The sequence below is a fragment of the Zea mays genome, chromosome 2 (genome assembly GCF_902167145.1).
Source record: "Zea mays cultivar B73 chromosome 2, Zm-B73-REFERENCE-NAM-5.0, whole genome shotgun sequence".
NCBI classification, from domain to species: domain Eukaryota; kingdom Viridiplantae; phylum Streptophyta; class Magnoliopsida; order Poales; family Poaceae; genus Zea; species Zea mays.
Genome location: NC_050097.1, coordinates 179,633,187 through 179,661,168, shown reverse-complemented (window position 1 = coordinate 179,661,168; position 27,982 = coordinate 179,633,187). Strand labels below are relative to the sequence as shown.

The following is a 27,982-nucleotide window of genomic DNA, read 5'->3' as shown; positions in this document are numbered from 1 at the left end:
CACCACCCTTCGCTCTCAACGACTTCGTCCTCACCTTGCACAGGCTGGATTCACGGAAGCCGCCAGGACAGGCCAAGGGCGCTAGCCGAACGGAGGCATGTTCGACCCCCTTCGCTTATACGGGACAAGATGAAGGCCCTGCCGAAGTCTACGGGACCTCCCACCCTCACCACCAAGAAAGGCCCATGTACGGTTTTCGGCCCACAGAGTTGGGCCCCGCGTGGGAATGTGAGATTAGGGTCGTGTCTGTAATAAAGTTTACCATAATGACTGTCTGTAACCTCCCCTCATGGGAATATTCTGGGGATAAACCGGGTACTTGAGGGTCTAAATGTCTTTGACAGGGACAAGCGGCCCCTCGAGTACCTATAAATACCCCCGTACTGTGCCTAGGCACAGAGAGGCTAACGATGCTTTTGACATCCCGTGTTAAGTTTTGCACCCCGAGTTAAGTTTTGCAAACTTTCCCCCTAATTTCCCATTGGATCAACCTGTCTTGAAGGGTAGGTTCCAACAATGTGTTTGGTTTAAATTAAGATGCACGAGAAGAAAAACCTAAAATTTCTGTTGGCCACGAAAATTTCCGTCGTTCCCTAGGTAATCTTGTGCAATCTAAGTAATTTTCGTAGGTCAGATCTCAACCGACGAAAATTAGCATAATTTCTCTCCGGCAGCGAAAAAATTAGTTATTTTGTGTTGGTTACTAATATAGCCCACTAACATAACCGACAAAAATTATTAAACAAATTGGCTAACTTCCATCGACCGCGTCGACTACTGACGCGACCGAAGGAAGTTAGCCTATTACATCGTCGATTCGCCACCCGAGCATTCCCACGTGCTCGTCCATCTACTATTCCCTCCTGCTCTCATGTATCCACACCATTCGTCTCGTCGTCTCCCCGACCGCTATGGCCCTACGTCGGCTGTGATCTCCTCTCATCGCATTGCTCCCAGCCTCAGCTGCCGAATTTTTTGCATTTTAGCCCTTTTTTAGAAAAAAAATCACGTTTAGACCCTAAAAATTTTAATAGCAATTTTAGACCTTTTGCTCGGCGCCATAGGCTATGGCGCCGAGGTAACACAGCTCGGCGCCATAGCCTATGGCGCCGAGGTACGTGCTACGCTGGCACACCCGGACGCCGTGGCGCCGACGTGGCACCGAGCTCGGCGCCACAGATCTTGGCGCCGAGCTCGGTTGTGTGTTCAACAGTTTTGTTAGAAAGCTATAAGCACAAAGCTTGTCTAGCCTAGTTGGTAAAGCACAAAGCTCCTCACCTTGGGGTTTGGGTTCAAGCCCCATAATTTGCGTTTCAATACTTTTTGTGTCCGTTCATTTTTTTTTTTTTGTCTTTGTCACAAGCTCTGAAGACACATGTACATGCAACGATGAACAAAAATCTGAATGGCTTCCGCCAAATTAAGCCAAGTAATATGAACAAATAAAATCGCACCTTTTCTTTACCACCGTGTAGATTGTACACCAAGAAAATGAACTAAAGCAATGATTCCTTTCTTTCTTTATACAGATTTTCTGAGAGAATTAGCTTTTAGGAGTATCATCAATCAAACGGCGCTATGGCAGAGGCTGAATTTCCACTGCGATTGCCTCGCCTCCACCCATGCCAAGAACTGGTAGACCTTGCCAAAGACGCTGAGGAACACCAACTCTGCAACCAGGTTGTAGGCCGCCACGCCGACGCCGCCGCCCTCCACGACGACCCAGCCGACGAGGTACACCACGTCAGCAGCCACGAACACCCAGCCCACGGCTTCCAGCGCCGCCCGCGTCCAGGCGCTGAGCCGCTCCTTGCCGTAGATGTAGCACACCATCCGCGAGCACAGCGCGAAGCTGATCGCCAGAGCCGTCTTGGACAGGCCCCGGTACTGCACCACCATGCCGCAGCTCAGCCCTGGTTAAACAGAGCCGTGCTCACCGCCGCCTATTTACAACCGAGCTCGGCGCCAAGATCTGTGGCGCCGAGCTCGGTGCCACGTCGGCGCCACGGCGTCGGGTGTGCCAGCGTAGCACGTACCTCGGCACCATAGGCTATGGCGCCGAGCTGTGTTACCTCGGCGCCATAGCCTATGGCGCCGAGCAAAAGGTCCAAAATTGCTATTAAAATTTTTTATGGTCTAAACGTGATTTTTTATCTAAAAAAGGGCTAAAATGTAAAAAAATCGGCCTCAGCTGCCAATAGAGCTGGAAATGAGTCGAACCGATGGATGACTGAGTTCAGCTCGGCTCATCAATTGCACAAGCTAAAAAATGACTCGGTTTGAAGTTAGCTCGCGAGCCACACCTTCATAAATATAAGTGTATTATATATTAATTTAATATCATTTAAATATGAAATATAGAACTTTTATTTGATATTATGAGCAATCTAAAATTTGAATTGTCATATATCCATTATCAAATACTAAAAAATGTGTTGGAATAAAATATAAGTGAATTGCACATCTCTTCCTATCAGATTAAACTTTTGGGTTGGATTGGTTGATTCATACAACTTAATATGGTATCAATGGCAGAAGTGACGAGTTCAAATCCTGGACTCCTGGTTAGCACAATTAAGGTAAAATAATTGTTGCTCGCTCCTATTCCACGTCTGAGACCTAAGAGAGGCTCGACATGAGAGGGAGTGTTGCAATAAAATATAAGCGAATTGCACATTTCTTTCTATCAGTTTAAGCTTTTAGGTTGGATTGGTTGGTGCATGTAACTTAATAAAATGAACCAATGATCTATTATGATTCTGTAGATTGATTAATTCAACATATTTGTTGCAACCGTGAGCTAGAATGGTTTGGCTTGCTTGACTAACAAGCCTAAAATACAGGCTCGGCTCGGCTCGCGAGCCGCTTCGAGCTCGAGCCGGCTCACGAGTCTTTAGCTTATTTTCCAACCCTTGTCGCTAATGGTCGTCCAATGAACTTAAACTATCTCTAGCAGTTTACTCATCTATATTCTCATATTCAATCCCACTCTCTGATCAATAAAGTCTACAGCGTAAAATAGCCATGCATATGAGTAATCTCGTGGAGGCATTCTTACTGCAGCCTCGGTCGACCTTTGCCCCAGCCGCTAGTCCTGGTCAACCCCTACCTTGGCTGCCAACCCCAACCACCTTTGGCTAGGGCACCCGATCGTCCTCTTCCTGGCCGCCTAGGCTACTGAAACCTACTGAAGCAAAGGTAAATCAACTGACACATGCTCCTGCCGAAGTATTATTCATGTGAGACTGATATTTTAAATAAATATTCATGTGATATATATAATTCTTTCATGTAAGTTATTTTCATAATTCAATTGTCGGTCTCAGAGGTTACTTTAAATTTATTTTCATTGAATATCAAATGTGTGTGTTTTAGAAGTAAATTCACTCTAGTGCTAATGATGATTATAGCATAGCAATTCTAATGACTAGCTATTAATAGTGTCGTCGCGTCCCGGCCATCACATCGTCTCGTCTGCGCCAACCGCTGTCGTGTCCCCACCATTGTGTTGCCCCCACCCCGTCTTTTCCGGTGACAAGGTAACACATGCTCTCAGCTATTTATATTGTTTGCATATAAATGTTTAATTCTCGTTGGGCATCTGTCGGTACCCCGAAAGAGATACCCATTACTATAGTAATAAGGGGCGGTAAACCGCTCCTTACCCCACCACGTGGCCAACTCCGAGGCCACCAGATGACCAGAGAAGGTAACATATACCGAGATATCATCAGTAGATCCGGACCCCGTGAGAGAATGCCGGATCCCAGCATACCTAGCTGGGACCTCAGCGTTCCCCTAAATGGGACCCGGACCCTTCTAAGAGAGGTCCGGACCGTCCACGACAAGATCTCGGGACGAGGAATACCCAGGCCTAAGTCGAAGGCGTACAGGGGTTCGGCACAGACACTTGTCTGGATCTTGCCAGGCACGCCTACGCTCCCCGCTCAGACGGGGACCCGGTGCTACCACGTGGCCTGTGGCTCGTGACGTAAGCCGGAGAGCAGAGCCTGACGTAAGGCCACGGGGCCGTGCGATCTCTACATTTATTGCAGAGATCGCGCGCCGCCTGACCACCCTGTAGACGAGCGATGAGCCGACTCGGCATTTAATGTGCCCCGTCCACTCTGATGGCAGGCGATGACTAGACCAGGCGGCATGCCTGTCCAATCAAGCAGCGGGCAGTACGCCCACACCACTGCACGCGCGCAGTGGTCATCGTGACTTAAACAATACCGAGGAACCTTCTGCAGCACGCCGATTCTACTGAAGCAGCGGATGTCGGGGCACAGGGAGATAGCACAAGGTGACCGACATTAGTTGCTCCGGGTATTCCATCCTTATGTCTCTGGACCCACCTGTCGGGGTTCAGAGTCTTTTGTGCATGCCCCCCTTCAACTATAAAAGGGGAGGCATGCGACGTTACAACACAAGCCCACTCAGACTCTCAAGCTTCCACAGCAATCCAACATACAGTGGAGTAGGGTATTACGCTCCGGCGGCCCGAACCACTCTAAACCCTCACGTGTTCTTGTGTTCGTCCATCCATCTCGCATAACAGGCAAAACGCTTAGGCCCCTCCTCATCTTAGGATTTAGGGCGGGTGCACTCCGCCACCCGGCCAGAGATATCCTCTCCGACATTTGGCGCGCCAGGTAGGGGCTAGGCTTTAGGTTTTTGCCTGTGTTCTTAATTGGCATGATGGTGCGAATCATCGAGCACCGCACCGAAACTTCGGAGGATTTCACGATGGAGCAAGAAGTTGCATCCTCTGCGCCACGAGTACCTGACCGCCCTGAGTCTGGGACTGCTGTTGTACACGCCGTGCAGCAGCACACGCCTGCACAAGCATCCCGGACTCCGTCAAGGGCAGCGCCTACGGCGTTGTCTGCAGCCAGGGAGTTGCTACGCCACCCCCTAGCTCCACAGCCTCACTAGGGGCCATGAACCAGTGGCATGACGACGTTGACTGACTACTCGGCATGGCACATTCTACTTCGACCAGGTCCAGGCCTTGGTCATCCCGGTGCCAACGCGAGGCGACGACGTCTGTGCGCTCGCCCTCCGTAAGGGGAGCATAGACCGACGACCTCCAGGTAGAACTCAACCGCAGGCGTGCGGGGGAAGATGCCCGGGTTTCTCTGGAGAGGGCGCGTGAGCGCCGACAAAATATCGAGGGTCGCAACCTCGACCAAGATTTCGCTGCGGCAACACCGCAGACACCAATGGGCACCCGGTCCCAAGTGGGTGTCCCCTTGGCCGGCGTGGGCTGTGCCGCTCTCGCAAATCATCTTCGCGCAGCGTCGTGGCCACCCAAGTTCCGGCCGCACCTGCCGGAAAAATACGATAGAACGACAAACCCGTCGGAGTTCCTGCAGGTGTACGTCACCGCCATCACGGCGGCAGGTGGAAACACCGCTGTGATGGCAACATATTTTCATGTCGCCTTGTCTGGACCTGCCTAGACTTCGCTCATGAACCTTGCCCTAGGTTCAGTCTACTCCTAGGAAGAGCTCTGCGTGCGGTTCGTTGCTAACTTCGCCAGCACTTACCAGCAGCACGGTGTGGAGGCCCACCTCCATGCGGTGAGGCAGGAGCCCGGGGAAATTCTCTAGATGTTCATCTCTCGCTTCACCAAGGTGTGAGGTACTATACCTCGCATTTCCGATGCTTCCATCATCAAGGCCTTCCGCTAAGGAGTACGCGATGAGAAAATGCTAGAGAAGTTAGCCATGCACGACGTGGAGGCTATCCCCACACTCTTCACTCTAGCCGACAAATGCGCCAGAGCTGCCAAGGGCCATGCATGGCACTCGGCCCCGCGAACCGGGGCTGCCCAGTCGGGTGCCGCCCCCCAGGACGGCAAAAAGAAGAAGAACCGCGGCTATGAGGCCGCAGGTTGCCGCTCCGACTGTTGCAGCCGCAGCTAGAGGACGGGGCGAGCGCAATAAGCGCCCCCGGCCACAGGGAGACAACAACAGCTCGTGCCCCATGCATCCCAACGCTCACCACAACGCCTCAGAATGTCGCGAGATCATCAAGCTCGCGAAACGCGTCAGTGAGCGCCGCGAGTAGCCGTCCAAGGACGGCTCCCCGCCTTGTCGTCGGCCTAGTAAGGAGAGGGTCGACAACGGTGAAGTGGCCCCGGGGGAACGAGAACTCGGGTATCAATCGCCTGAGGGGGGGCCTCAAGGACGTCTTCACTGGAGATTCTAATTCTGGGGATGACAGCGACCGCCACAAGAAATTGTACGTCATGTACGGCGGGAGCTCGGAGCTTACCTCCCGCAGGAACGTCAAGTCCCTATGTCGTGAGGTCATGTCGGTAACTCCAGGGGTCCCTAGGGCTGCCCCCATCAACGCTGGAGGAGCACCACCATCTCCTTCGGGGCACCCGACTGCCCCGAGAACATGGCAGGGGCCGGCATACTGCCACTCATCATCGCCCCTATCATCGCCAACATGCGACTGCACCATGTGCTGATTGACGGTGGGGCAGGCCTCAACGTCATCAGCCATGCTGCGTTCAAGCAGCTGCAAATCCCAGGGTCCCATCTAGGGCCCTCACGCCCATTCTCCGGAGTAGGCCCACAGCCGGTGTATCCCCTTGGGAGCATCACACTCCCGGTTACATTTGGAACTGAGGAGAACTTCCGCACGGAGAACGTCGTCTTCGACGTTGCAGAAGTCAACCTCCCTTTCAATGCCATCATTGCCAGGCTAGCCCTGTACCGGTTCATGGCCATTGCCCATTACAGGTATTTGGTCCTCAAGATGCCATCCCTGACTAGGGTCCTCACCGTGCAAGGTGACCAAGTCGCTGCACTTGCAGCCATAGAGAAGCTGCATGCCCTGGCAGCGGAGACTGCTCGCCCAGATGACAGAGGGAGGAATCCATCAACCTCCGGTACCAAGGCACCCCTCAAGGCGCCAAAGGTACAACCATCCGGAGCTAGTGATGTCCCCGTCAAAGCCATCTGGCTTGCGGCGGACTCCACCCAGACCACTCGCATTGCGGGTGATCTAGACGAGAAATAGGAACTCGCGCTCGTCGCTTTCCTCCAGGCAAATGCCGACGTGTTCGCATGGGAGCTGTCGCAGATGCCTGGAATCCCCAGGGAGGTGATCGAGCACTGCCTAAAGATTAACCCTGACGCCAGGCCAGTGAGCCAGAAGCCTCGCAGACAGTCTTTTGAGCAACAGGACTTCATCCGAAAGGAGGTCTAGAAACTGCTAGACGCTGGCTTTATCGAAGAAGTTCATCACCTAATATGGCTGGCCAACCCAGTCGTTGTCCCCAAAGCGAATGGGAAACTTCGGATGTGTATCGACTACACCAGCCTGAATAAGGCCTGTCCCAAGGACCCATATCCACTACCACGTATAGACCAAATCGTGGATTCTACCTCCGGGTGCGATCTGTTATCATTCCTAGATTCTTACTCTGGTTTCCACCAAATCCAGATATCTAGGGAAGACAGGAAGCATACTGCTTTTGTAACAGTGAATGGGTTGTACTGCTATGTTGTAATGTCGTACGTCTGAAAAACGCCCTGCCAACATTTGTGCAGGCGATGAGTAAGACTTTCGGGGACCTGATTAGGGACAAAGTAGAGGTCTACGTCGATGACATCATGGTCAAGACTAAGAGAGGGTCGACCCTAGTGGAAGACTTAACCCTGGTCTTTGACAAGCTGTGAGCAACCCGCACGAAGCTAAACCCGGACAAATGCGTTTTTGGCATTTTCGCCGGAAAGCTGCTTGGATTCCTGGTTTCGTACCGAGGCATTGAAGCAAACCCAGAAAAGATCAGAGCGATCGAGACGATGAGGCCCCCCGCCCGAGTCAAGGACGTCCAGAGCCTTACAGGATCGCTAGCCGCCCTTAGCCGCTTCATTTCAAGGTTGGCTGAGAGAGCGTTGTCTTTCTTTAAGCTGCTGCGAAAGTCTGGGCCTTTCTCTTGGACCGAAGAGGCGGAACAAGCCTTCTAGGAGTTAAAGCAGCGCTTGGTGTCCTTACCAATATTGGTAGCTCTGGAACCAGAGGAGCCGTTGTATTTATATATCGCGGCGACCGCAGAAGCGGTGAGCATGGTACTGGTCGTCGAGAGACCAGCACCAGAAAGCCAGGAACCTGAGGGCTCGGGACCGGATGCAGGGGTCTGAACCATCCAAAGGCCAGTCTACTACGTCAGTGAGGTTCTTCATGAGGCGAAAACCAGGTACCTTGAGACGCACAAACTCCTCTATGCTGTGCTTGTCGCGTCCAGGAAGCTGCGCCATTATTTCCAAGCACACAGGATTGTGGTGGTGACCTCCTTCCCATTAAGGGCCATCCTCCACAACTCTAACGCCACAGGCAACATCGCTAAGTGGGCTGCGGAACTCACTGAGTTCCGGCTAGATTTCTGACCACGCCATGCCATCAAGAGTTAGGTCTTGGCTGACTTCATCGTAGAGTGGACGCCCCCCGCAAGCATCCCCAAGGGTCCGGGCTCTGATTCGGACCCCACCTGTGGAGCCCAGGGAACCGGTCTTCACCGAGCCCCACTGGACGCTCTACTTCGACGGGTCTGCCCGCCAACAAGTTGGCAAGGCCGGAGTAATCCTCGTTGATCCAAGCAGAGATCAAGTGAAGTACATGGTGCACCTTGAGTTCAAGGCCACCAACCACATGGCAGAGTACGAGGCACTGATCTTCGGCTTATCGGTGACCCTATCCATGGGGATCCGCTAGCTCCTAGTAAAGGGAGACTCCCAGTTGATCATCAAGCAAGTCTGTGGAGAATGTAGCTGCAATGAGCCCAGGCTCGCAGCCTACCTTCTTCACGTAAGGAAACTGGAGAAAGACTTTACGGCCCTGGAACTACAACATGTTCCTCGAACCGACAACTCAGCGGCTGATGACCTCCCCGTGAAGGCATCAACCTAGGCACCCATGCCCGAGGGCATCTTCGAAAGACGACTACTGAGACCCACCGCCCAGCCTGCCGAACTGGGCGAAGGGGGCGAGACTAGCACCTCGAAGCTAGAGGTCCTGGTGGCGTCTCAGTACCCACCAAAGACTGTGTGCACTACAGGGGGCCTGCCAGACCCTTAGCGCCACAGTCAATAACTTAGAGTGGTCCCGATGCATGGATCTTTGAGATCCTGGACTACCTGAAGGAAAATATCCTTCCTGAAGACCATGCGTCCGCAGAGCGCATAGTGCGGTTGGCTAAGCATTACGCGGTGGTGGAAGGGGATCTCTACCGCCGTGGTGCCAACGACATTCACATGTGATGCATAACCCAGGAAGAGGGTCGTGGGTTGCTCACGGAGATCCATGGGGGAGAGTGCGAAAGCCATTCATCATCCCGCATATTGGTCGGCAAGGCCTTCCGGCATGGCTTCTACTGGCCAACCGCTCTCCAGGATGCAGCTGAGATGGTGAAGTCCTGCAAGGCGTGTCAGTTCCACGCAAAGCAAATACACACACCAGCTCAGGCACTGCAAATGATTCCACCCTTCTGGCCATTCGCCGTATGGGGGTGGATATCTTGGGACCATTTCCCAGGGCTGTTGGCGGGTACCGGTACCTCTTCGTCGCCATCAACAAGTTCACCAAGTGGCCAGAGGCCACCCCTGTGGTCAACATCACCCAAGGTGCCGCTATCGCCTTCCTCAAATCCATTGTCTGTAGATTTGGGGTCCCAAACCATATCATTACGGATAACGGAACCCAGTTTACAAGTCGGATCTTCCAGGAATATTGCGAGGGCATTGGCACCCAGCTCTGCTTTGCATCTGTGGCCCACCCCAGAAGCAATGGCCAAGCAGAAAGGGCAAATGCAGAGATCCTCAGGGGACTCAAAACACATACCTACGACTGCTTGAAGAAGCATGGTATGAATTGGGTCAGTGAACTCCCTTCCGTCCTATGGGGGAACCGGACAACACCCAGCCGAGCCACCGGGGAGACCCCGTTCTTCCTGGTATACGGGGCCAAAGCCTGTCTTCCCCCGGAAATTATCATGGGCTCCCCTCGGGTCCAGGCCTTTGAGGAATCTATGCAGGGACAGCTGCGGCGTGAAGACATGGACTTCGTCGACGAGCGCAGGTGGCGAGCAGCCATCCGAAATGCACAGTACAACCAAGCGCTCAGATGCTACCACCAACGGTTCGTGTATAGTAGGGAGCTCAGGGTCGGGGACCTAGTCCTAAGGCGTGTACTAAACTGAGAAGGGCTCCATAAACTCTCCCCCAGCTGGGAAAGACCCTTCAAGGTGATGGAAGTATGCCGACCCGGGTGCATCCGCCTCGCCACAACTGAAGGAGAGTCTCTGCCCAACCCTTAGAACATAGAACACCTCCGTAAGTTCTTCCCATAAAAGCAAAACTAGGGGATGCGGTTTTTTCTTCCTTTGTAGCTAAAGTAGCACACATATGTACGCCAGCCCGGTAGGGCCCGTCCCTACAAACCCGGCCTGTTGGTTTACGCTCATGAAGCTATGAGGAGAAAATTCACCCCACCCTCAAATTTATCTTATGGTGGACTTATCCTGTTTAATTTTGCAGCCATTATTTTTATCTAACCCACCCACTCGGGTACCCTCGATTGCTAGTATATCGCATCCAGACTATATAACCAGGCCATGTAGCCTGGGGGCCAGTCCAAGAGAACAAATAATCGTCCGTGGGAAGGTCCGGAGCCGTGTGGCCGCTTAGCTTGGTCCAGTACCCTAAGCCCACACACCCCACCACCCCGTGGCGGGTGTCCTAGTATCCAGAACCATAAGTCCCGTAGGTCCGAAAACCCAACTGCGTCATGATTACGTAAGTCAAAGGATGAAGGGTACCAGCTAATGGGTCCGATGGGTGCACTACTGAAACTCCCTAGCTAAGGCTGTGTGCAGGTCCGGGTCCTAGAAAAAATACCCCCTGGGGACCAGGTCACCGACTCCTTTTTAAGTTTATTGGCATCCAGCCTCGACAAGTCGAGACCACATCCCAGAGGGGCCAAGTACCAGGGAAGAAGTTGTCAACAACACGCATAGCAAGGGAAAAGTAGCATACAGATAAGTTATAATGTCGCTTGGCAAGAAATACTTAAATGTATCTTACAGAACCCAAATATGATAAGCCGCCTCCAGCGGAACTCGTGCTTTTTTCGGCAGATCCGACTACTCATCAGTGGGATCCCGCTGAAAACGCCTGGCCACCACGTCTACAGCGTCCTGCACACTCCCCCGAGCGGCGTCTTCGGTATTGGCCACCGGACCGGTGATCACCGGCCCTAAGGAGATGGCCAGGTCATGGCTCCGGAAGCAAGTCAGGATGTATTCTACCACCGCTCGGTAGAGCCTGCTGCCCTTAGCCTCCAAGCGGGCACCAAGGATCTGATCCAGGCGATGGAGGCGGTCAACGGTGGAATAATCCAACACCGGGAGCGCGTCGGAAATGGACACTGGCTGCTTCAACATCGGGATGGGGCTCACCTCCAGCGGCACCAGAGTCGAGCTCGCCTCGTCAGCCCATGCGATGATATGCTGGACCCCGATGCGATGCTCCGTCCGGAGGTCCTCTAGCGTATTCTTCATCGTCTCTACCGCCTGGGAAACCGGAGCCGCCTGCGCCATCTAGGCTACCTGCACTGCCTGCGCCACCTAGAACCAGCGGACCCGCTCCTCCAGATTCTTCTCCTTCTCCTCTGCCTCGAGCTCGTGCTCGGCCAGCAATTTATCCCACCTTTTCCACATCTCCTCCCTCCAGGCGAGATCCTTCTCCAGTCGGATGAGACCCGTTGCCCGCTCCTCCAGGGAGGCATCCTTCGCCTTGAGGTTTTCCTCAGCAAGAGATATTTTGCTAGCCCTGTCATCAAGCTCCTGCTGCAGCTTCTGCAGTGCCGCCTCAGTCGCGGTCTGCTTATCCCGTCCAGCATTGCATTGTAGGCTTTCAACTTCTCATGAAATTCTGCGATGACCACCTCCCGTTGGTCCAAGCGCCCTTTCCTCTCGATCAGCCTCTTCTCCTCCCGGGTAGCCTCCTGCTCCTGCTCGATCACCTTCTCCAGGTCCTCCTTAAGGTCCTCACGCCCATGCGCAAGCTCGGACCGCTCTGAAGCAAATTGGCAGGACGCAGCCTTGGTACATTCCTCCAGTTGGGTGCACCAATCGCCAAGGCGCTGGCGCTTGGTCTCGAGCGCCTCCCACTCCCGAAGGATCACCGCCTCAGTCTCCCGGAGAACCTGATGAGCGCGGGACAACACCCGAGGGAGGGGAGGCGGCGCTGTTTCAGGCCCGGCGCCGGTCTGGAGTCGCCGCACAAAAATGACCTCTGGCTCCTCCGGAGCGGGCGGTGGGATGGAATTGGGCACGCCACCTGAAGGTTCCACCGCCGCTGAAGGTACATTCGGTGTCGCAACTGCCGTTGAGTCTGCCGTAGCCGCTGGCGGTGCTGCAGCTACTGGACTCCCGGCTGGTGCTTGGGGGCCCGACGGCACTGCATCGGTAGTGCCAGCCGGAGCCTGGGGGCCCGACGATGTCGTTGCTGGACTCCCGGTGGGAGCCTGGGGGCCCGACGACACTGCCTCGGCAGTGCTAGCCAGAACCTGGGGGTCCGATGGCGCCGCCTCAACAGTGGCAGTCGGAGGCAGGTCGCCAGCATCAAGGCTAGCAGACGCCTGCTGCTGGGGACCAGACTCACTAGTGGGAGCGACTTTGGAGACGAGGGAGAAGAGGCCCTAACAAGCAAAGGACGGGTTAATGCTCGTCAACATGGTAACTAGACCAATGGGGGAAATGAGAAGGGATACACTTACTTGGGACCTCGGACCTTCCAACGACCTTGGAAGCAAGATGTCCGCTGCCCTTGCTGCTGTTGTTGTTGATGTTGCTGCCCCTGTGGCGGTGGCAGGCCAGATGATGGCGGCAGCGGTGACAGCGGGACTGATGGTGAAGTTGGTGGAGGACTGACGCGCCTCTGCGAGCCCTGGGTCGGGGAGCCGGCCTCCCCGACCCTGCTAGCTGTTTTTTGGCGCTTCTGAGGGAGGCCTGAATCAAGGGGTGGATCCCCGACGAAAGACCCGTCGGCACGGCGTAGTTGGTGCCGCCTCTCTCCCTCCGACCTCCCGGAACCACCCGGGGCGGAAGAACTTCTCACAGCTCCCTTGCCCTTGCCCGAGGGGATGAGAGTTGCCGGGGGAGCTCTAGAGTCGGCATCGGCGGGCCGAGAACCTCCGGCCGGTACGCCGGGGATCTGAATCCCGCGGTGGGGTGTCTGAGGCACCGGTCTGGTGAACCGCTACGCTGCTCTCGTCAAGGGTCGGTAGCGAATCCAAGATTGCTGTCCTCAACCCTTGGTCATTGCAAAGCGGAGGAATGCCCTCGGGAAGGATCAAGGACTCACCAACGAAGGACTCACCGGTGATCCCCTTCACCAAGAGCTCCAGCTCCTCCCAGGACAGGTCGGTGCCTGGCCCGCATAGGACCCGGCCAGGGTCGTTCGAGCCAGAAAACCAGCAGCTCAAGCGTGCCCTCGCTTGCAGCGGCGCGATCCGGCGCTGCAAGAAGTCGCCAACCACGTGCATCAACGTCAGACCACCGGTCGCCAGAGACTCGATCCTGCCCAACACAGGCTCGAACTCCGGCGCCAACAATGGCTTGGCTCTCCATTGTTTCTTCTCGAGCCTCGGCCTGTCACTCGGAAGTATGAGACGATCGCTAGCCTCGGTATTGGCGATCACCCATTTGGCCCGCCAGCTTTCCCACCTCGCGCCGCTGAGGGAGGGGATATAGGCGCCGGCCGAATCCGCCCTTGATTGGAAATAATACGCGCCGTGATGGTCCTTGGCCTTCCCGGACTTCACCAGCATGAAAAAGTGGCGGAAGAGAGAGGTGCACGGTGCCACCCCCACGAACATCTCGCATAGGTGAGCAAAGATGGCCACCTGAAGGATGGAGTGGGGTGTGAGGTGCTAGAGCTGGAGACTGAAATCCTCCAACAGTAACATAAAGAAGGGGGAGATCGGCAACCCCAACCCACACGAAAGGTAGGAGACAAAGAGCACAAACTCCGCGGCGGCGAGATCACCGAGGGGAGAAGCGCCGGCCCGGATTCTCCAGGCGTGCGACGGTGCACTCCATATGAGCAGGTGGCGCACTGTGTCGAGCCTCCTCTCGGTCTGGTAACGCTTGGGATGAACCAGTGAAGCCATGGGCTGCTACGTCGGCGAAAAAGAGAAATGAGGGTGCAACAGAGGCGCAGAGGACTCAGAGGAGAAAGGACGCAGCAGTTGAAGAAAGTGCGGATGCAAAACTGCTGGCCGTGGAGTGAGTCCCCTTTTTCTCAAAGAGGGCCCTTCCTCGCGCGTCCCAACCCCCTCCAACGCGTGCCTAGTGCTCACAGTGACCCGGTCCCTGACATGGGGGCTCTAAGTGACCAGGTCCACATGTCTCGCTCCTGGAGAACTAGTCTCCGAGTGCATGGAAGACGGGCCATCTCCCCGGAAGCAAACCGTCGCGCACGTCGCTTAGGGGTCGCTGAAAGATATTTTTAGGCGGCGGCAATAAGATGCCCCGCGCGCAGCCCGACGAAACCGGCGGGAGCGGAGGCCACGTACCCGCCAGATGCGGGGACAGACATGGCAGGCGGCACGACTGAAGGCAGGTTGGCGACAGTTACGCCAGCAAGTGCCCGGAAATGGCATGTCAACCAGACTTTTGCCCCACCTACAGGCTTGTAACCTCCCCTGAGGCGGGCCCGGGGGCCACTGTCGGTGCCCTAGAACAGGGGTACCCATTACTATAGTAATAAGGGGCGGTAAACCGCCCCTTAACCCACCACGTGGGCAACTCCGAGGCCACCAGATGACCAAAGAAGGTAACATATACCGAGATATCATCAGTAGATCCGGACCCCCGTGAGAGAATGCCGGATCCCAGCATACCTAGCTGGGACCTCAACGTTCCCCTAAATGGGACCCAGACCCTTCTAAGAGAGGTCCGGACCGTCCACGACAAGATCTCGGGACGAGGAATACCCAGGCCTAAGTCGAAGGCGTATAGGGGTCCGGCACAGACACTTGTCTAGATCTTGCCAGGCACGCCTACGCTCCCCGCTCAGGCGGGGACCCGGTGCTACCACGTGGCCTGCGGCTTGTGACGTAAGCCGAAGAGCAGAGCCTGACGTAAGGCCACGGGGCCATGTGATCTCTACATTTATTGCAGAGATCGCGCGCCGCCTGACCGCCCTGTAGACGGGCGATGAGCCGACTCGGCATTTAATGTGCCCTGTCCACTCTGATGGCAGACGACGACCAGACCAGGCAGCGTGCCTGTCCAATCAAGCAGCGGGCAGTACGCCCACACTGCTACACGTGTGCAGTGGTCATCATGACTTAAACAATACCGAGGAACCTTCTGCAGCACGCCGATTCTACTCAAGCGGTGGATGTCGGGGCACAGGGAGATAGCACAAGGTGACCGACATTAGTTGCTCCGGGTATTCCATCATTATGTCTCTGGACCCACCTGTCGGGGTTCGGAGTCTTTTGTGCATGCCTCCCTTCAACTATAAAAGGGGAGGCATGCGACGTTACAACACAAGCCCACTCAGACTCTCAAGCTTCCACAGCAATCCAACATACAGTGGAGTAGGGTTTTACGCTCCGGCGGCCCGAACCACTCTAAACCCTCGCGTGTTCTTGTGTTCGTCCATCCATCTCACATAACAGGCAAAACGCTTAGGCCCCTCCTCATCTTAGGATTTAGGGCGAGTGCACTCCGCCACCCGGTCGGAGATTTCCTCTCCGACAGCATCCAACATAGTTTATACATGAGGAGGTTATGCATAGAGAACTCTTGTTTATGGCCAGAGCACGATTATTGGTGAGGATAACCAATGGATGTGTGATGGGTGGAATAAGACTGGGCCTTACTCTCATGAGTGGACGGTGAAGGCTCAGAAATTTGTTGACGATGTTTTAGTTTGTCAACAACCACACAATGGGCACCGATTTGTTATGCCCATGTACAAATTGCTGCAACTATAAATGCAAAGACAAAAGAACAATGACACTCCACCTTTGTACCTTATGGTTTCATACCAAGCTACAAGGTGTGGTTGCACCATGATGAGTCACAATGTCAATATGAGGCACAAGCGGCTACACAAGGGGTAGCACAAGTAGGAGAAAGTTATGGCTGATGATGGTAGGATGGACAAGATGTTTAATAATATACGACCAAAGTATGATCTTGTTGGTGCTTTTTTGGGGCGCCAATCACTGCGTGAGAACTGGTGGCGGTGCTCTCTGCACAGGCGCGGACAGTCCGCGCGTGCGCAGGGACGGCGAAAGGTCGCCGGCGGCGCTTGGATCTCGCTCCCGGGAGGGACCCCGTCGGGGAGGAGAGATCCTAGGAGTTGTCTAGGCTCGGCAGGCCGACCTAGACTCCTCTAATCGACGTAGAGTCGAAGAGAAGCGAAGAATTTGGGAATTGATAGGCTAACCTAGAACTAGACTAGAACTACTTCTAATGCATAAGGTAAAAACGAGAAATAGACTTGATTTGATCGATTGTTGGGGGTTCAATCGGCCGTAGCCCTTCATCTATATAAATGGGAGGTCTGGATCCGCTTCAAACTGCTTTCCGAGTTAATCTCATGGTTTTAGGTAACAAATCCTGCGAGAAACTAGGAACCCTAACTGACTCAGAGCCGGACCATCGGCGAGGTTCTTTTTGGTCTCCAACAGATCTGAATTTGGATGAGTCAACATGCCAGTGGAGATTAAAAGGTTCTTGGAGCTCTTTAGAGCGTCGAAAGAGCCACTCCCGAGCACACAACACTGTCCACCCTCGCTTTTGTGATCTAGCTTATCCTCGCTTTTGTGACCCAGCTTTATAGCTATCTAAGTTCAAGTTTGCATTCTCGAGTAAATGTTGCAAGGAGCTTTTTATTTCATGCATGCTCAAGCATGCTTGCGTTGCAAGTTTACTCTGTGCTCGCCTCTGAAAAGAACTAGTACCCGGCCCGCTGTCGTCTTCCTTTCCCTCCTTTTCTGGTTCCACGAAGGAGAGGGAACACTAGGAAACCAAGCCAGCATCTGATCTTTATTAGCTGCTTCTCTGTTCCTAGCTCCTCCCATATGGGAGTACTTCGCCAAGGCAACACACGGGGCAAACAGGCATTGCGAGGTAAGAAGTCCAGCATCGATTGGTCTTATATGCACTCCGTCTGGGTGGATTTAATTTCTGTTTGTATATCCGATTCGGTTGCGCCGCTGTTCTTGTTTTCTCGCCAATTTATAACTTTGATCTACCAAGAGGCACTCGTCATATTTTACTAGTTTACCCCCATATCCAGACTCTGGGTCAAGCTCGCCGCATTTTGTCTATGTATCAGATCTACCCTACCGCCAACCCATGCGTTGCAATCGCAAGTAGTAGACGTGAGACAGGACTTGATCGTCCAAAGACCTACCCTTTCTTCTTGCTTGGGATTGCACTGGACTAGACTCCATTGTTTGACCGCGGACGATGCAGATGTTTCTGATGGAGATGGACAGACAGGATTTGGACCATGGATGCCCTGTCGGCCCAACTCCCTTTTCAGCATTCAATCTGTCAACCCACAGCGGAGCTAGGGACAGTTGGTCTGCGCAAACCAAAGTAGACTTGAACCAAGGACCTACTTTGATGATGATTTATTAGAGTTTTCTAAACAGAAGGTCGTATATCTCTGGTTCCTGTGATTTTGATAGTTGCTAATAAAATAAATACGTAATCAATAAATAAAACATGATGTGATTTTGACTTGTGTGAACTGTGAACTGATTGTCAGAACTCAGAAGCTGCTCTGCTATAATGGCTCTGCTATAAGGTGGAGAAGAGAAGCCGATGGCCGCAGCCGAGGTCCTGACGGCCGCATGGGAGGAATGGGGCCTGCGGGCGCTGGTGCTGCTCAGCCTAACGGTGCAGGTGACGCTCCACATCCTGGCGGAGTTCCGGCGCCACGTCGACTCCGGCGCGCTGAGGGCCGTGGTATGGTCGGCGTACATGGCGGCCGACGCGACGGCGGTCTACGTGCTGGGCCACCTGTCCGTGGCCAGCCGGTCGCCGGAGCGCGAGCTGACGGCGCTGTGGGCGCCGTTCCTGCTGCTGCACCTGGGCGGGCAGGACAAGATGACGGCCTACGCCATCGAGGACAACCAGCTGTGGCTGCGCCACCTGCAGACGCTCGTCGTCCAGGTGGCCGCCGCCGCCTACGTGGTCTACGGGTCCTCCGCCATCGTCGGCGCGCGCCGGCTCCCCTTGCTCCTCGCGGCCACCGTCACCATGTCCGCCGTCGGCGTCGTCAAGTACGGGGAGCGAGTGTGGGCGCTCCGGCGCGCCGGCACTAGCCCGACCGGCAACTACAGCAGCGACATCGGGAAGAGGAGGTTCAACCTGGCGGTGCCCGATTCTTTCATCAGCCGCTTGGATCCCGCGGAGACCTACCTGCTGCACGCTCACCTGCTGCTGGACATGGCCAAGGACAGGTTCAAGGGTCCGCTACCGCGTCTGTATCTGTGCGGGCCCGGCAGCCAGGAAACGCAGCTGCACGGCGAGGAGGAGCTGTACAAGGTGGCCGAGCTGCAGCTGTCGCTCCTGCACGACGTCTTCTACACCAAGGCCGAGGCCACGCACACCTGGTGCGGCCTCTGCGCCCGCGTGCTGTCGTCGCTGGCCACCGCCGCCGCGTTCGTGCTGTTCAACGCGCTGCTCCTGGGCGCCCATCGCCGCAAGCTGGAGGGCTACAGCAGAGGCGACGTGGCGGTCACCTACGTCCTCTTCGTCGGCGCCGTCGTGCTGGAGGCCGCGTCGCTCGTGAGGGCCGTGTTGTCGAGCTGGACATGCGCGCTGCTTGTCAAGCACGGCTCCGAAGGCAGCGCGGTGTGCAACTCCCTAGCCCCCGCGGCCGTGTACCTCCGCCGGCTGGTCCGCGCGGCGGAGTGGAGGTGGTGGCGCTGCTGGTCGCGCTCTATGGGGCAGCTCGGTCTGGTCCAGCTGTGCGTGCGCAGCAGGGCCAGCCGGTACAGCAGGGTCGCTAGATGGATGGGCGTGGAGGACTGGTGGAACACGATGGCCTATTCCGGCCCGTCCGTCCCCGTGTCGCCGGACGTCAGGAAGCTGCTGCTCAAGAGCCTGAAGGCGAGGCCGTGGGATCGAGAGCAGTTCGAGAGCAGAGGGCTGTACGGCCGGGAGCTGGGCCTTGACTGGGTCGCAGAGTCGAAGCTGGAGGCGAGGATCCTCGTCTGGCACGTCGCCACCGAGCTCTACCTGTACTGGTTTAACAAGGATCAGCTGCCGCTGCCGCTGCCGGCCGCCGGTGCTGGTGTTGCGGACCTCGTCGAGGTCGCTCAGTCGCTGTCCAGCTACATGCTCTTCCTGCTGGCATCGCGCCCACACATGCTGCCTCCCGACGCCAGCCGCAACGACTACCTCGTGGTGTGCTACGCTCTCACCACCCACGAGAGGTACAGCACAGCCGACGATCTGCTCTCCTCGCTACAGCGCTTTGCGGACGCGCTGTGGGCCAACAACTCTGCGCCGGAGTACGAACTGCGTTGCAAGAATACTAATCGGCGTGGGTACAAGGTGTTGAGGGGAGGATGCTCGCTTGCTGCGTTCCTCATCCACCACCAACACCAAGAAGACTCCTCCTCCTCCTCCTCCTCCTCGCCTGCCGGTGGCACCGGCACCCTGGAAATGATCTGCAGGGTGTGGGCGCAGATGCTGTGCTGCGTTGCCGACGAGTGCAGCGCCAATTCTCATGCAAAGCAACTCAGCGGCGGCGGCGAGTTCCTTACTGTCGTTGCTCTTGTAGCCAAATTCATGAGGTCCAAGAGGTTGTCCTGGCACTTGCACATAGAATCTCAGCGTACAGACGAATGGTAAATTATACGTACTAGCTAGGTAGGGCGACTGCTTCTACAAGTATGGCCATGCCTGTTCTGTGTGTGCACTGGTCGTTTGTTTGGTTTACTGGTCATCTGCAAGCTGGCCACAAGTAGTAGGTGGTGTTTTTAGTTGGCTGTTTTACACCATGCATTGCATTAAGCAATACGCCGTAGCCACTCTCTGGCCCACAAAAAAAAAGTCTAAAATCAAGAACACCTTAGCCAATTGAGATCGATGCCTTCAACAAGTTCCTCCTGAGAAGAGTACCAACCTAGCAAAACAATTGGAACACAAAATGGACATTGGAAAGTCCGTGAAGAAGCAAATCAAGAACTTCTCTAGATAAAGATGCAATGTGTCTCCTCTGTCCGATAGTGCTAGGAGCGGTACTGTTACTCACTCTACGCGGCAGCGCCACTCGATCAAAACCTCACACACCGAGGCGAAACTTTGTGGGCAGCAGGGTAGAGAAAAGTTAAGATTGTTATAGAAGCTTGAGCATCAAAAGATCACCCCTTCAAAAATATATTCGAAATTTCAAACTCGAATTGTGGTTTTCAGAAGAAGAAAAACTTGAAACTACTCAAAACTTGTATTCGAGATGAATCAACCCATACCAACGGGTGGCAATGATTCTAGAAATGTATCCTATGCCTCAAACAAGCCAAAACTTCCTCACAGACTCAGATTCAAGAATTCACTTTGAAAATGAAACATAAGAGCTCAAGTGAAAGAAATCAAACCAAAAACCAAAACAATCAGATTTGGACAGGGATTTACCATAAAGGATAGGTGTGCTTAAGGCCACACTTCCCAAAATCATAAGTACATAGATCCAACACAATCAAAGCACCTAAGGATCTCCTAACAAAATGAAAATAGAGTTAAAACAAAAGCTAGAGAGATGGTTGGTTGGTGCAGCCCTTCCTTCTTATTTATAGATGGTATTTTCAAATTTCCAACATACCTCCTAAATACATAGAACTTATCCACACATGCAGTGATAAAATGGACCAACTCTAATTTTGATGATTTGACAAACATGCTTCTTTCATGAAGTTGCTTCGCTTTGATACATCCTCCACGATGGCTCCACATGGCACCTCTGATTTCCTCCGAAACCACACAACCAGGTTTTGAGACTAAACCCATAGAAATCGTCGTTGGGTGGTTTTGATGCTCAACTACCAAACCTCCACAGGTAGCGTCATCCATACGTGTCCCCTATATCCTAGACACGTGTGCCACCAAACTTGAACCATGTTGACAACACGATATGCATCGCCATGTCCTCGTGACTGCTGATGTCCCCAAATGTCAATCACCGCACCTGGTTACCTAGCTTTCTAGTCCCTTAGTCAAGACCCAACACTCGTCATTCACCGTTTCCTATCACCAGCACGAATCCGTATGGCATTCACCTTCATCGTTGACCACTGTCTCCGATCTCTACACCTACGCATCACAAGCCAAGAGTCCAAGACACATGTACAAACTCACGCCTCGGTTAGTCCATACTACTCAACCCAATACGCTACTACGTTGACAATCACTCTTTACAAACGCGAACCACAAGGACACATATAAACGAGTTATTTTCCACAAGGACAAATATAAACGAGTTATTTTCAGTGGCCACATATCTGCCATTGAAAATTAACTTAGCGGCCAAAAGTTGATCGATTTCTTACGGTGATTGTAGCCCATGTCCTAGTAGAGTTATATTTGTGATATAAAGTAGTAGTTAATAGTCCTTTGTCAGTAAGTAGATATTATGCAAAAAAATTATAGACACTAAAATGCGAGATGAAGAACAATTCTTGCAATATACCTTCTATAGCTTTTTGGGGATCAGACACCAGACCATGCCACTAAGCCATGAAAACACGGTTTAAAAGCTAGCTTGCATATAAGGCTTGAAAATTGTTCATAAGATCTCTAAACTCATATTACATCAAAATATGGCATTCTGATTCGACACCGGTGGTCAACCTAAACAGTTTTGTTTTATGTACAATCGATTGGTAACAGGGAATTAGTTCTTCCTTTGTCGAGCCTTTTGTTGTTCTACTCTATCAGAAGCAGACCTCATTGTTAGGCAATGCTTGCTTGAGTGGACCACTTGACATGCAGCGTGTTCTCAATGGCAATTTGGCTTAAGTCGGTGGAAAGAATCTGTTGAGGTTGAAAGGCAAAGTGTAGAACTCTTCGTTCCTGCTGTCGCCACGGAATGTCCTGAACCGCGCCCACCATGGCATTCCTCGGTCCCTTGCTGCATCTCTCACATCAAGTGTGTTGTCAAGGAGTACTGCTACAATGAGGGCGACGGCGGGTGGTGATGAGAAGCTAGTGTTGATGTAGTCATTGAACTGCAACAAACAAACAAAATGCACAACACTTCAAACTCAGCTTTAACAGTATACAATGCATCAGCTTCGAGTTACTATATCATGCTAGATGTTTTCTTCTTTTCGCTGGGAGCTAAGTTTAAGTTGGAATTTGAATTTTGAAGTACATAGAGAAAAATACGAACCCATCCAGCTTTTGTGTGCGCTGGGCCTTGTTGAGAACTTGTGGAATACCTAGAGAAGTACTCTGGTATAGATAAACCCAGGAAGAGTGAGACACCGATGATGAAGAGATTGCGCATCGAGTTCATGTTGGTGAACTGCATAAAGGAGAGCCCCACAGCAGCTGAACACATGACCGTAGCAATTAGCTCTACAGTTTAAAGTATAACACATTGCTAGAAAAGGCAATTTGTGTACTATGATGCTTGGTGCTTACCGACAATTCCAAACATAACGCAGTAAATGGCAGCGAATATTGTGAAAGGAATGGAGGCAAAAAGTGCTCCAAATTTTCCTGCAATCATGGTAATTTTAGAATTCGTTTAAAAAAAGTTGTACAGAATTCTGAAAAACTAACTGATGCAACTTAATGTCACTTGCTAGGGACAAATGTTACCAAGAATGGAGAAGAAGATCATGAAACCAGCAGAAATTTGTATCACTCTTCTGCTACCAACCCTCGTTGATCCTAGGAGACCAACGTTCTCACTGTGTTGCAGGCACAGATTCAGCATGCTCTTAGACATGGAGCTAAAGAACAATATCAGCATGAAGAATGTAACAGCAAGAAGATGCACTTACACAGAAACAGTAGAACCAGTCCCAGTGCCAAACAGGCCATCTAGTAGGGTGCCAATGCCCTGGATGTATCACATATTTGAGAAGAAAAGGGTGAGAACATGTTTAGCTTGCTTAACACAGAGTACATGCAAATATTTAAATTTCTCTTCAGCAAAACGTTGGTTATTCGACATATATACAACTGCAATAAAGTATCAGAAAATTTTCTAGCCAACATTTATGAACTATAGGAAGATTATTTGAACTGAAGTTTATAAAAGGAAGACCGTTTGCCATGTCAAAGATATTGACCGATTTTTGTTGGAAGCTAGAATTACATCACTAACCTGCCACCCAATGCCTCTGCTCAGGACATATGCTGGTGGGGGTGTCGCACTAGCCAATCGTGCAGCAGCTTTGAATGCTCCCGTGGTCTGCAACCCTCAAATATTGTTCACAGAATTAGATGGATCGAAAATAATCCTAAATAATGAAAACCAAAAAATTGCTACAAGGCATGATATATAAACCTCTTCGAAAATTTCTATGTTTATTTTTAGTAAGTATATCATGGTACCTCTATTAAAGAAACCATCACCGCTGCCATCATACCAAATGCATGGTCTGCACTGAATGTTGGTGCACCCCATTGTAAAGGGTATGGAATGCTTATCCTAAGAGAGTGGAAAGTTACATGAAAAATGTAAAACATGGATGTTAAAATTAGTCAATGATAAATAGGGAAGTCTCCAAACCATTGTGATGAAGATATGAGATTGGCACGGTCTGTCCGACAGTTGATCTGGGTGACAAGTGCTGTGTGCTTGTATGCACCACTTGCTGTGAGGATGTGGGCATATACCCATACAAGAGTGATGCACATCAGCAATGAGAACCTCTCGAAAACAGGAACATGACGAATATGCACGTGCTTGAGATACTGGGAAAGCGCGACAAATAGGATAAGCATTGGAAGACCAATCTCCACGCATTTCCCAACCTGCAAATATTGTTCTTGAATTAGCTTATTGAACTCAGTATAGCAGAACAACAGAATGCCAGCTCTTGGCTAACAGCTGAATTATCGCAGGGATAATAGAAGGATAATTAATGTAAATTTTTGAGCTTCAACAAAATGCTGGCACACAAATATTTTTCAGTTATAAGATAAGAGAGCTTCAACTATAGTAAAGTTTTTAGATCATATCACCATGTAAGGTAGAAAAAAAAGAGTTCTCAAACGCTTAACGACGGAAAGAAAAGAAATAAGACTGTCCAAGACAACTTTCTCGAGTATGCAAACTGAAGGAATCAAAGTGGATGGAATTATTGTATACATAACAAAATTACGTCCACTAGAGATTTTACCACTGGGAATCCTCTCTCGAAAAGTCCAAGCCCCACCAGTGCAACCACGGGAACCATCCCAAGTGGGCTGAAGAACCTGTAACATGCACACCAAAAATTTATGTTCTTATTCCTGCCGTGGATCAGAAGGTAGCAGTCATTCCTATCACCTTTGTATATACTTTTTTCCTACCTTTGAATATCATATTAGCATATTGTACTTTTTTCTCTCCTAAAGTAATGCCCGCAATTCAATCTGACAGACACAAAAGTGGATGGATAGCCAAAGGGCCCAGGCTAGTTTGTAAAGAATAAGCAGATAATGATCCACGTATTGACCATGTGGCCACTCTTAACAGGACTGTCGACATGTCATGCTAAAGTTCGAACATCTCTACAAAAGAGCACCTCGGTTGCAATACAAGAATCTTAGCAAACCATTCGTACTTTCGGATACATCAAGGAAATAATTTGATCACTGGATATGGGTAGCGATGCATAATTTGACATTGCATCAACGGAAATGAAAGGGAGAGTTACGATTCCACAGGGGGGGAAAAGGGGGAAAGTAACGTGTACCTAGAACATATAGCCCACAACTGGCTATATCCAAGAATTATTTGGATGCTTGAGGATACAATCAGTGAACCTTGTACGGCCCTCATAGTCTGCAGGAATCTCTGAAAGCACGACAGACGCGAAAAAGATATAAGCTGAGGGGTTCATGACATCAACCTGTTCAGTCTTCCATGACCAATTTGTTTTTGTTTCAGAGATTATGAAAAATACAGTGCTGGAGGATCCTTGCATACTTACAGTGTGGCCATCAGCTATACGCGCGAACGAGGGGTCACGGACTATGGAGAGGATTGGAACCACGTAAGCGTATGAACCTCCCATGACTGTGGGAAGACGAGTGCCGAATAGCGTCTGGAGCAGCGTCTTGATCCCAGTAACGAACAGCAGCGTTTGAACCACCTTGGCCTTGTCATCCTTTCAGTAATAAGAGAGAGATAGACACAATGAATTCTTCCATGAAACGAACTATACAACGGAGTTTTCTGTTCAGTTTCAAAAGTTGTAAATTTGCATGTTAGGGTAGGTGCCGCAAAAGCAGCATTTTGTTTGTTTCATGCGAACACTGCTGATGAAAGCCAGGAACTCGAAACAGGATCAAGAAACCACACGAGTACGAGTAAGGACGGTATGCTCACATCATTTCCACCCATAAGAGGAACCAGCAGCGTGGGGATCATGACAGCAGTGCCCAAGGACAGTATGTAGTGTTGGAAGCCCAAAGCGATCCCTTCGCCTGTAACACCCACCAACCAACCACAAATGAACAGCAATGCTTCACTTAATTGTGTATGCGTGTGTGTGTGTGTGACATATATACGTACCCCATGAAGGATTGGAGTCGATGCAGTACTCCAGTCCCTGGAGCTGGTCCATGGGCAGATGATGCACCATGTCCTCAGGCTTCACCTCGGCCATCTCTGAATCTGCTGGAACAAGCGCGGGACGGGTTCTGGAACTCTGAGTAGCCGACGAAAGGGTCCAAGTCCAAGATCTGAACCTGGTGGAGAGGCTCGGTTTCTGGAAGTGAGAGGGGGAAACGGGAAAGGGTAATCAAGCGCAGCAGGCAGGCAGCATCGTGCGTGCGTACCTCGAGAACAATCAATCTGGGCAGAGGAAGGAAGCGACCCTGAGAGCAGAGCAGAGGAGAGGAAGAGCGAGGGGACGTAGCAACAGCCAGCAGCGCTGCGAAAGCCCAAGTCAAGAGAAGCCAAGCAGGCTCCAGGAGCGGAACGAGATCCTCTGACGTGGGGCAACGGTAAGTAATGCGGGGGAAGATAAACGCGAATCCAGCAACGTAAACGTTCGCCTCTTCGGCGACCGGGGAGACAAATGTCAGCGGGCGCAGCGGCGGTGGTCAGGGCCTCAGGGTCAGGGGTCGGCGGGCGAGGAAGAAGACGGAGAATGGATGTGGTGGCGACTGACTGCGGAACAGTAAAAAGCGCGCACGCAAGCGAACAAGCAGCGAGCAAAGTGGAGGGGGGGAAGCCAAGGGAGATGCCGCCCGCGGCCGCCGATGAGGCGATGAAACCGCCGATCGGAGTCGGACGTGTCGTCGAACCTTGAACAAAGGCCGCAAAGCAGCAAAGGCGAAAAAGAGAGAGAAAAGGAGGAAAGCGGGCAAAGCGGAAAAGGAAGGACGGAGAGGAGAGGCGAGGCGGCAGCACCGTACTGTAGGTAGTAGCAGTAGCAGTGGCGGCAGCAGGCCATCGCCATGAAAAGGCGCGCCGCGAGCGCCAGAGATGAGTCATGCATGAGTAGGCGCGCGCAACTAGGTCTGGATATGGAACTTCATTAACGAGTTGGCTCGGTTTAGGCTATCCGCAACCGTTACTTCTAAATTTTTCCCCCTATATCACTTTTTTCCTCTTTTTTTCCCCTATTTTTTTATCTCCCGCAGCGGTTCCCCCTAAATACTCCCCCTATACCCCACTACCACTATAAAATATCATTTTCTATATCAACTATCAATTTTTTTATCTACTAACAATTACTCGTGGACAAACAAACAGTGTTTAGGGTGATGAACAGTGACACGCTATATCTGGGGAGAGAGAAGGGGACCGACACGTAGGGGGCGCTGTAGGGGGCATCGCTGCGGCCATAGGGTGCCCCCTACACGCCGCATGCAAGGGGAGGGGGAGAGGCAGCGTCTACCGCTGCGGCTAGTCTTAGTTTGCTAAGCTAGGGAACAAAGAGTCAGTTTAATTTGATTCGTTTACAAACTCGAGCTTGTTCGTTTAGTTCACGAATCATAATAAAACAATATATATTAATTAATTTTTATTTAATTTTAAACCAATTTAACAATAGAAAATGGTAACTTTATTCATGGTTTCATAGACCACGTCACCGTAACACCAAATAAACATAACTCATCGCTCATCAATTCACCATGAATCTATAATTCACACACATGTTCATTAGTTTAACCTACAATTATAGTATCACAAACCAATTTAACACATGGACATAGTTTATCAACATCAGTTGAACTCATAGTCACCACGTCTACATATAACATGTTCATCAATTGATGTATAAATAATATGTATATAGTTTCATTTTGCTGAAATATGGTAGCTCGTTTAGCTCGTATGCTGGCTCGTTAACAACCCGAGTTGGCTCGTTAACGAACCGAGCTAGTATATCAGCATCCTAGCTCGTGAAAAAAATTAAACAAAACAGCCAAACAAACCGACCATGAACCGAGTAAGGCTTAAGTCGTGTAAAGTACTATTTTATACTGTAGATTACGTTGTTTGTAAAGTGAAGTTTGAAATATAGAGTTAGAAAGTGAGTGTTGGAGATAATCTAATTATTTTGGTCGAGACCGCAGCTTTGTCTGTCACCTCAGATTTTAATGTGCTCAGGTACGCATCTGCAGGCTGTACCTGTTCCGCTGCAGCTGCGACTGTCTGTCTCGCTCGCTCGCTCGCTGTACAAACTGCAGCAGGATTGTTTGGTCTGTGTTTTTTCTTTTGTGAGCAACATACAAAGAGGAATGAAT

General features: G+C 51.8%; 2 protein-coding genes across 5 annotated transcripts; one reads left to right on the top strand and one right to left on the bottom strand.

Annotated features, from left to right (window-relative positions):
• The first annotated feature begins 16,830 nt into the window (after nt 1-16,830).
• LOC100304211 (OSJNBa0089E12.13-like protein) lies at nt 16,831-20,093 on the top strand. 3 transcript variants are annotated; one of them, XM_020547814.2, is made up of 3 exons: nt 16,831-17,173; nt 17,522-17,706; nt 17,820-20,046. In XM_020547814.2, exon 3 carries the CDS (start codon nt 17,876-17,878, stop codon nt 19,913-19,915), a length of 2,040 nt encoding a protein of 679 aa, XP_020403403.1. In that variant the 5' UTR covers nt 16,831-17,173; nt 17,522-17,706; nt 17,820-17,875; the 3' UTR covers nt 19,916-20,046. The 3 variants fall into 3 exon arrangements, with proteins under 3 accessions (XP_020403403.1, XP_035820759.1, NP_001335095.1); XM_035964866.1 differs by having other exon boundaries at nt 17,382-17,706; NM_001348166.1 differs by lacking the exon at nt 17,522-17,706 and having other exon boundaries at nt 17,036-17,173; nt 17,820-20,093.
• A 1,691-nt stretch (nt 20,094-21,784) lies between these two features.
• On the bottom strand, nt 21,785-26,634 carry LOC100279209 (uncharacterized). 2 transcript variants are annotated; one of them, XM_008669540.2, is made up of 14 exons: nt 26,063-26,634; nt 25,797-25,972; nt 25,611-25,708; nt 25,213-25,389; nt 24,976-25,076; nt 24,418-24,493; nt 23,805-24,049; nt 23,627-23,723; nt 23,397-23,483; nt 23,071-23,129; nt 22,886-22,977; nt 22,706-22,783; nt 22,452-22,612; nt 21,785-22,287 (listed from the first exon to the last, which is right to left on the bottom strand). In XM_008669540.2, exons 2-14 carry the CDS (start codon nt 25,888-25,890, stop codon nt 22,075-22,077), a joined length of 1,578 nt encoding a protein of 525 aa, XP_008667762.1. In that variant the 5' UTR covers nt 25,891-25,972; nt 26,063-26,634; the 3' UTR covers nt 21,785-22,074. The 2 variants fall into 2 exon arrangements, with proteins under 2 accessions (XP_008667762.1, NP_001352981.1); NM_001366052.1 differs by having other exon boundaries at nt 21,844-22,287; nt 25,797-26,439.
• Between the last annotated feature and the right edge of the window lie 1,348 nt (nt 26,635-27,982).

Bases quoted from the DNA above. Each gene is read 5' to 3' on its own strand.
- LOC100279209 (XM_008669540.2), bottom strand. From the start codon at position 25,890: ATGGCCGAGGTGAAGCCTGAGGACATGGTGCATCATCTGCCCATGGAC. The intron at 24,050-24,417 runs GTAAAATCTCTA...CAATATTTGCAG, and splicing joins TCGAGAGAGGATTCCCAGTG to GTTGGGAAATGCGTGGAGAT. The intron at 22,613-22,705 runs GTAAGCACCAAG...TCATGTGTTCAG, and splicing joins CGTTATGTTTGGAATTGTCG to CTGCTGTGGGGCTCTCCTTT.
- LOC100304211 (NM_001348166.1), top strand. From the start codon at position 17,876: ATGGCCGCAGCCGAGGTCCTGACGGCCGCATGGGAGGAATGGGGCCTG.